The following is a 9179-nucleotide window of genomic DNA, read 5'->3' as shown; positions in this document are numbered from 1 at the left end:
ACAACGAAGAGTCTGAAAATATGCTAAAACAATCTAAGGAGGATAAGAGGGAGGTAAACAGGGCTGCGAACGTCGGGCAGCTACCTTGCTAACTCCGATGACTCTGCCACCGAGCAATCAACACCAGCTACCGGGTCAAAAATACCTAAATCTGCACACAAGGTGCAGGGAGTAATGTGAGTACGCTAATTAAGTAAGTAATAAAAGTAAATGAAAGCTGAACAGTAAGTTAACACGAAAACCACGTCATAATGCTACAGCGAATAAAGTACATTTCCAAAACAGTGCAGAAATCATTTATTTCGTAAATAAAACTCAGCTTCAGTAAAAAACCTTTTAAAAACATCTTTCAATAGTTTCAACGAGTGATAAAAACAGTGAGTAAAAATGATAGAAATGTAATAGCCCCTCGGGCAGATCATGTATCATTCATCGCCCCTCGGGCATAATATCAAATAACAACAGCCCCTCGGGCTACCTCATAATCACTTGTAATTAGCCCCTCGGGCATAACATGAATTAAGAACCGCCCCTCGGGCAACAATATGAAACAACAATAACCCTCGAGCTATATCACATCACTCACACTGGGTACCCGCACTCATTGGGGGTGTACAGACTCCGAGAGGGGCTCCTTACAGCCCAAGCGCTATCACAAGCCATCTCGTGGCATAATCAAACAGGCCCTCGGCCTCTTAACAATCACAAGCAACCTCGTGGCATAATAAATCAGGCCCTCGGCCTCTCACATATCACAAATCAGCCCGATCCCATGATATTCTCACAACACAGGCCCTCGGCCTCACTCACTCAAGCCCCTCAGACTAACAGTAAAACAAGTACTAGGCTCAAAATATCATTTATGAAATCAAAAAGAATGAATAAACCCGAGTTATGAAAACAGTAAGAACATAGCATAACTGAGTGTAAATATCAAACCGAAAATAGTGAGGAAAACAGTAGTAAAAGCCCCTAAGGGTCCAAACAATCGGCACAAGGCCCAGACATGGCATTTAGCCCCAAACACAATAACACTTTCCAAAATATAACAATATCAAATAGTTTCCAAGTAAATACGCGACTTAATAGTCGCACGGGACAGACCAAGTCACAATCTCCAACGATGCACGATGCCACGCTCGTCATCTTGCGTGTGCCTCACCTCAAAATAGCACAACGATGTGAAATCCGGGATTTCATACCCTCAGGACAACATTTACAATCATTACTTACCTCAATCCGGTCCAAACTCTAGCCTGCGATGCCTTTGCCTTTCGAATCGGCCTCAACTTGCGTCGGATCTACCCAAAATCAGTATCATAACATTAGAATATGCTAAAGGAACGAAGCCCATGCGAAAATAATCAAATTGCATCAAGAAACCCGAAATTGGCCAAACCTGACCCCCGGGACCACATCTCAAAATCCGACAAAATTAACATCAATGAAATCCTTATCCTCCCACGAGTTCATACATACCAAATTTATCAAAATCCAACCACAAATGACCCCTCAAATCCCTAATCAAAGGTCTCCAATTTTCCAAGCCCTAACCCCCAATTTGCTACTGATTTTCCCATAGATGCCAAGCTTACAACGTTAAAAATCATCATAAAAACACGTTTGGGAACCAAAGACCTTACCTCTACAAGACCCTCTTGAATTCTCCCTTGAATTTGCTCTCTAAAGCTTCTTCCCGTTTGAAATGTGATGAAAAATAACCCAAAATCGCGAAGGGTGGGATATATATGTTTTGACCCACCAAAACCGCATCTGTGGTCCAATTATCGCACCTGCGGGCCCGCACTTGCGGTCCCAGGTGCGCATTTGCGAATTCAACTTATCCACCCAGCCACCGCACCTGTGTTAAGTATCCCGCACCTGCGCAATCGCAGGTGCGCCCAAAATCCCGCATCTGCGGCTCCTGCCATCCCTTCTCTTGGCCACATCTGCGACTCCATTTCCGCTTCTGGGGGCCTGCACATGCGGTCCCCTAGCCGCAGGTGCGGTTATGACAGGAGCTTCAGCACTACAGCTGCAAATTCCCAACTCCAAAACTCTCGTCAACCATCCGAAATCACCCCGAGGTCCCCGGGACCTCATCCAAAAGCACGAACAAGTCGTATACCACTATCCAAACTTATACCAAACTTCGAATCACCTAAAACAATATCAAATCAACAAAATAACATCGGATTCAAGACTAAGGTTTCCAAAAACTTCCGATTTCCGCTTTTGATCAAAAAGTCTATCAAACCTCGTCCGAGTGACCTGAAATTTTGCACACACATCACAAATGACACAACGGACCTGCAACTTCCGGAATTCCATTCCGACCCCGATATCAAAATTTCCATTATCGGCCGGAAAACGCCAAAATTCCAATTTCTCCAATTCAAGCCTAAATCTACCACGAACCTCCAAATTACATTCCGGGCGCGCTCCCAAGTCCAAAATCACCTAAGGAGCTAACCAAATCATAAAAATCCAAATCTGAGATCGAATACTGAAAGTCAAAACTTGGTCAAACCTTTCAAATTTAAAGCTTCAAACTGAGAACTGTTCTTCCAAATCCATTCCGATTACCCTGAAAACCAAAACCGACGATTTACATAGGTCATAATACATCACACGGGGGTAGTCATGCCCGAGAACTGGCGAGCGAAATGCAAGCTCAAAGCGACCGGTCGGGTCGTTACAATTTGCCTAATATTTAGGACTGTTTTTGAAAAATTTAATAGTCATTTAATTATTTATCTAGTATTTAGGACTTTGATTTGAAAAATCATATTATTTCTTTCAAATCCCTTTCAAGAGTACTTCACTATAAACTCCATTTATAGGAGTATTTTTAGGACTACGAATATTATTTTTTGTTATAAATTTTTTGCTTTATGGTTTCGTATTTTTGTTTTCTTTAGTTCCTTTTTCTAGGTTATGGATACTTTTTTGGTTATAAAATTTTACGTTTAATAGTCCTTATTTTCCTTTTCTTTTTTAGAACTCCTTTTCTTTGTTTATTGGAACTATACCCAATTTTACCTAACATAGATCCTTTCCTTTTTTAATTACATAGGCAAATACTTCTATAAATAAATGAAAAGTTTGTATTCCTCATCATCATAGGTTAGCTTTCGTGATTGGATCTCTTGCTTCGTGAGTTTTCAGTTTTTTTTTTTCTTTAGAAGAAATATTTTATATTATTTGTGCTTGAATTTTTGGTTTTCTAATTGTGATGATTATTTTCTAGGTTATGTTTAACTCTCGGTATATGATGAATAAGTACTTCAACTATGTTAGCATGCATGCCTCTTCTTGTAGGAGTTTTATTTATAAAATCTGTATGCTAAGCTGAATAGAGGAAGTCTTTATATTCTTATATAAGTTTTATTGTAATATGTTGATTCGTTTGATGGAACGATTGATAGTGTGAAGAGTTGAGTTTACTACTGAATTAACATTAGTTGCTTTTACTAATTATTTATTTTACGTGCTTGACATATTGTACAGATCCATTGGTTAGAAATAACTATTTTTTTTGTTAATATTACTCTTTTTAAAATAAATAAATAAAAGAATTGATAGGTTGATCGACTTCAAGTACTATGAGTACAAAAAAGGGTGACCATAATAAAATAAAATTGCTTCATCCCTTTATTTTTGGAATCGTATTTTAGACAATATTTATGGTGCTACGTGTTATCGCACTACCATACACTAGAAAGCCAATGCATGACTTACATAATTCATTTCGTTCAATAAAACTATGAAAAGATTATGAGGAGAAAGTTGGAGAATAAGAAAAGAGTATCGAAAGAGGAAAACAATAAAAAGCAAATATATTTCATTTAATTACTATAGGGCATCACATTCCTTATACGCGTCGAACCCACTGAGTCAATAAATAACATCGATCTCATTTTTTTGGTGAACTTGAATTATTTCTTATTATTTAGTTTATAATTCAAATACATTTGTTAATTTTCTAAATAAAAAAAAATATGTACTCGTTAACATTAAAGCGCAATGTGCATCGCAAGTCCTTATCATTTGTGTTGTTTACCCTTAAACCTCACCTTAGACAAAATCGTAATTTGAGTTACTTGTCTAATATTTAGAACATCAAAATAAACTAAATTTTTGTTATTAAATCTTTCTTTATTGAATTTGGTCCTAATATTTAGGAGTTTAAATCCAATTGAGATTTTACCTCAAATAGGAAAGGATCCCTTTTGTTTAAAATATTATTCTAGAACTCTAAAAGATCTAATGCACAAGGTTCCCTTTCAATAAAAATTACTTTATATAATACCAATAGAATATATAAACAGAAATATACTGCGCAAATGGTTCCATTTATATATACATAAGAACTTCATTTTCGTGGCTACCTATATAAATTTGGTAATAAAGCATAAAAATTATATGCTTTATAATATCATGACACATTATATTTATGCACGTGTCTTTATATTTATTATTACTAAATTATAGTTAACTAATACGCATTTTTACTTTAGTTTATTATTTAATCAACGTAAATTATTGTAGTTCAGTCTTCGTATATTGAATGAATTTTTTTTCAATATATTGACCATGATTGAGAACCTCTATGTGGTTGTTTTCCCTCTTATTGAGTTAGCTATATAGAATCAATGTTTTTTATTTACAGGACTCACATTTTATCCATATAACTAAAATATTATTTTAAACAAAATATTTATATAATTTTTTTAAAAACTTTTACTCATTTAGACAAGATACACGCGCGTTGCGCGTACTATTGACTAATTTCGCATATAAACAAACCGTACAATCTCAGGGACAATCCACTGACCAAGAGCCCAAATTCAAGCCACATTGTACAAGTTAGAATCCTCAATTCAAAATGAATGGTTGAGCTGAAAATACACAGTAACTTGGTTCTCATCCTTTCCAATTCAAGCCTTTCACCAAATATTAGAAGTTTCCCATTCGTCTCGCGAGATTGCCAAATGCTTTACAAAAGTAATGACTATTCCACTTGACAAAACCTTAACAATCAAAATGATCAAATACCACTCTTAAAAGTTCTAAGCTCATAGTTCTGTAACACAAAGTTTAAGAGTCTTACTGAGCTAGAAACTTTCAGCGCTTACTCTGAAACTGGCCACTGGCTTTTCTCGCCATTCAATAAACCCATAGTTTCTGTTTTGCCTCCAGTTATCAAGCATAAACGTAAAACTTAAAGAACAATGTGATCAAGTTTAGAATTGTTTAAGTAAAAACAGGAATATACAGGTACAAGAATTTTCCACCAAATAGTTGCAGCTTGGAATTATCAAAAGAATACGTGCAAAGGCAAAATATAGCATCATCACCCGCCGTAAGTCTCATTAGCTTATCCATCTATATCAATACCAAGCTCAGCCAGATTTGAACAGAAGTACTGCTTTTGAATCCAAATAGAAGTAGACAAAATGGTTTGTCTCATGAGTCACATAAGAGCCTACAAGACACAAAGCACAAATATCACTACTCTAATTGCAAAATGAGCTTTAAATCAAGCTATCAATTATAATTAATCTTCTATGCAAACATATTTGCGGAAGAATAATGAGCAGCACAAGTTCATCCTGTCAAACTCTATAACCTGTCAGCACAACAAAAACAATGACATGGCAAAGCAGCAAACCGATGACCGTCTTTCCTTCTTATGAATGACTTCGCCAATCTTTATCACAGCAAAATTTGTGATTTGCAACACTTAAAGTCATTTTCTATAGCATGACCAGCTCTACAAGCACTATCTATCATCCTCCACCCGATCATAACACCGAATGAAAAGATTGAGGTTAATCAATTCAAAATAAAAGCTAGACAGACCAAGGAGATCTTGGCAACAGGTTGGTGTTATTACCGCATAATTTCACTATAAAACACCAGAGACCTGGCAGAAATTTTTTCATTGCCATCAAACTCCGGAATAACAGGTATATCCATTCTTAAAGTTCATCTGCCTTGAACTTCACATGATAGAGGGTTAAACTGTCTAGCAGAACCTGACATGGGACCAACTAAATCACTAAACCTAAAACTGTAAGAGGGGTGTCGACAAACATTACGAAGGTATTGCTTTACAGAGTCCAACAAGCATGACAGATAGAAGGCATCTGATAGGTTGAAACGGCTTTGACATACCAACAACACCTTACTCAAATTTGTCCAGTTACTGTCCATAGTTGAATTTCGGTCAACTCAAAGATTGAGAAAACAAACAGTATTCTTGCTTCCACAATTGAATACTCACTTCTTAAAGGCATGATAGAGATCAAATTTCTACTTTCTGCATCTTAGATCTTAAAGGCATTTCCCCATTCATTTCTTCTTTCAAGCCCAAATCTCTAAGAAATTCATTTTCAAACAGTCCAAGTAATATACAAGGTTGGCCAGAAATAATAATAATAATAATAATAATAATAATTATTATTATTATTATTATTATTATTATTATTATTATTTTTAATTTTTCTTTTTGATAACCAACAAAGTATACTTTCTTTAACTGCAGATTTTCCACTCCAAACAAGCAAGCACAATTTACAGACTGGGAGGCGCAGCTTCTTTAGAAATGTCACAAGAAACAATCAAAGTTAGGTTAAAAATTGTTATGTTAGCACTTACCAAATTAACGACTCTGTCAAAATAGCAGAGATCAATAACGAAAGAAGGAACTATTAGTTTGCTACAATTGTAAATAAATTTAAGTGTACACTCAGGCTTTAAAATCATTGTCCTAGTGTACACATAGTTGCAAATCTGATGTTTTTTCGATGAGTATTCTTCAAAAGAACAGAAGGGAAATACAAAGCCAAGATACTTTTAGACACATCCAACTAATCACCGCTGCATCATCCACCCTTTGAGCTTCTTTCAAGAGCATACAAAAGGGTAAATGGCTCACGTATTACCGCATTATCATTAACGCTCATTCTCGCAAGACCATTGCTAATCACAAGGTATATTCATTATATAAAGATCAAACAAACACTAGTACAATTTCATGAAAAGGGGCCTTGAGTCACACTTTTTTCAAATAACTACAGATCCATGATGTTGTTTCTCACTTTTAGCATACAATTTTTTTATGATGTTGGTGTCTGAGCCAACTTGCACGCACCTCAACTCTTCCACCAGGTACTTACTACTCTCCCAACCAAGGTTTAAGCAGATGAGAAGAAATCACCTAATGATATGTTGCCTCTGGAAATTGAACTTGAAACCTCATGGTACTTACAAGTTTATATTATTAGAGATTATGAATTTTTTTTTTTTGGATAGGATCAACACCAAAGAGAAGACAATGCCCCCCTCCCTTCTAACTCCCTAAATAAGCTTTTCCACATGACCTCGAAAAGATCACCTAATAGAGGAAGATCAGATCCATCCACAAATCCATTTTTTCATAAGGGTGGATATTTTGGCCAGCTTGCACGACAGCTCAAACTATAGTCCGGTACCTGCTACGTCCTACCATCATAGGTACCGAATTAACTATCCGAACAAGGCTTAGAATTCACCTAGTGATGCCTCTTATGATCCATGCACAAACCATTGAACAAGCATAAGTAATAATCCTCAGTGAAACTCAGGACAAGGCTTTGTGAGGTGCTAGATCCACATAATTTCAGATATATATTGCATATTATCCCATCAGATCAGGAATACAACAAATTAAGTCTCAGTTGTCTTACCATATTATTTTCCAAAGCTATTAACTAATAACAGTAACAAAGAAAAACTGAAATATTCTACAAAAGCTGCATTAAGTAACTCATGTAAAACCTCCTTACTTACCGAAGTTTTTGCCGACAATGCAATGCCAAGTAGGACCGTACTTCTTATCAAATTCCTTCTTAATCTGTTCAGCTACATCCTTCTCTACATTATACTTCTCAAATGCCTAATCACATACACAAAACAAGAACAAAAAAGCGCATGAATTCGCAGAGCTATAACAGTAAATTCGGAGAAGAGTACGATAAGCAAATAATCAAACGCTTAAATGCAATATATACAGCAATAGCAATGTCGACGGCTTCCTTTTGGACATCGGGTTTCATATCGGCACTTTTGATGGTGATTTTTTTGCCGATAGGAGACGGAACGGAACCTGAAGAGCTTCTCCGATCATCGGACGTGGTCTTTGCCACCGGCGCTCCTCCGGTCCTTTTCGCGTCTTCGCTCATGTCTTCAAAATATTTCGCCGGAACTGTAGAACAGCTCCTCTACGGCGGCCGGCGATGAAAGGAATGAATGAGTAAGAGAGAGAGGGAGAGAAAGAGAGAGAGAGAGAGAGTTGAGAGGGGGTGGGTGATGTGTGTATGTGGTGTTTCTGATTTCCAAGAGATTGTCCTTTCTCCTTTGGTGTGGTTTTGAGAGTATTAATTTTGCTTTACGCGACAGGTAAAAATGTTACGAGTTGGTAAAAAGCGGGAGGGTACTGTGGGAGAAGGAATTTGAGTAACTTATTACTGTCACAGTGCTCAATTGTCGTCCACTTCCTTTTCCTTTTCAAACATTTTTCTTTCTTTTTTTCTTCAAATTCATATGATATTTGAATTTTAATTGATTCAATTAATTTAAATTCAGATAGTGTAAGATTTATTAAAAAGTGAAGTATTTTCTTGTTTTCTACCATAGATTTTTTTTATTTTTAAAATTCAAACTCAATCTGATTTAGATTGAAATTTATCCATCCCGCTATATTTTTGTATAGTCTCGAATCTCGATAAGAAAGAACGAATTTAACGTATTTTGCTTTCAGAGAATACAAATTAATTTTTGTTTACTTATATAAAAATTATGTATAAAATATTACAAATCATAAATCTCATAGTTAAAACTTAATAAAGTATTGGGAGAAATCGTAGTATATATAACTTAACCGACTCTTTAAACGGCACTAATGTTATCCATTTTGCTTTAACGGATACATAATTTTTAAACTTCTTTCGAGTGGGGTCACCTGCTCCTGCTGCTTTTTCTTTTTCATATGTTTAGCAGCTCTTTTTATTCGAAGAGAATAATGCAGGTTTGATATATAATACAACCACAACAATAATAACAACATACCTAGTAAAATCCTATTAGTGAGGTCTGGGAGGGTAGAGTGTACGTGTATTGATCAAAATCTGACC

The 9179-nt window shown here is 36.0% G+C and overlaps 1 protein-coding gene across 1 annotated transcript; it reads right to left on the bottom strand.

The window, feature by feature from the left end:
* LOC109230994 (dynein light chain 1, cytoplasmic) lies at positions 4950-8416 on the bottom strand. The gene is made up of 3 exons (XM_019396509.1): positions 8058-8416; positions 7837-7942; positions 4950-5488 (listed from the first exon to the last, which is right to left on the bottom strand). Exons 1-3 carry the CDS (start codon positions 8226-8228, stop codon positions 5406-5408), a joined length of 360 nt encoding a protein of 119 aa, XP_019252054.1. The 5' UTR covers positions 8229-8416; the 3' UTR covers positions 4950-5405.

This window comes from Nicotiana attenuata, chromosome 8 (genome assembly GCF_001879085.1).
Source record: "Nicotiana attenuata strain UT chromosome 8, NIATTr2, whole genome shotgun sequence".
Classification (NCBI taxonomy): domain Eukaryota; kingdom Viridiplantae; phylum Streptophyta; class Magnoliopsida; order Solanales; family Solanaceae; genus Nicotiana; species Nicotiana attenuata.
Note: the sequence above shows the minus strand (reverse complement) of the source record. Positions and strands in the feature narration are given on the sequence as shown.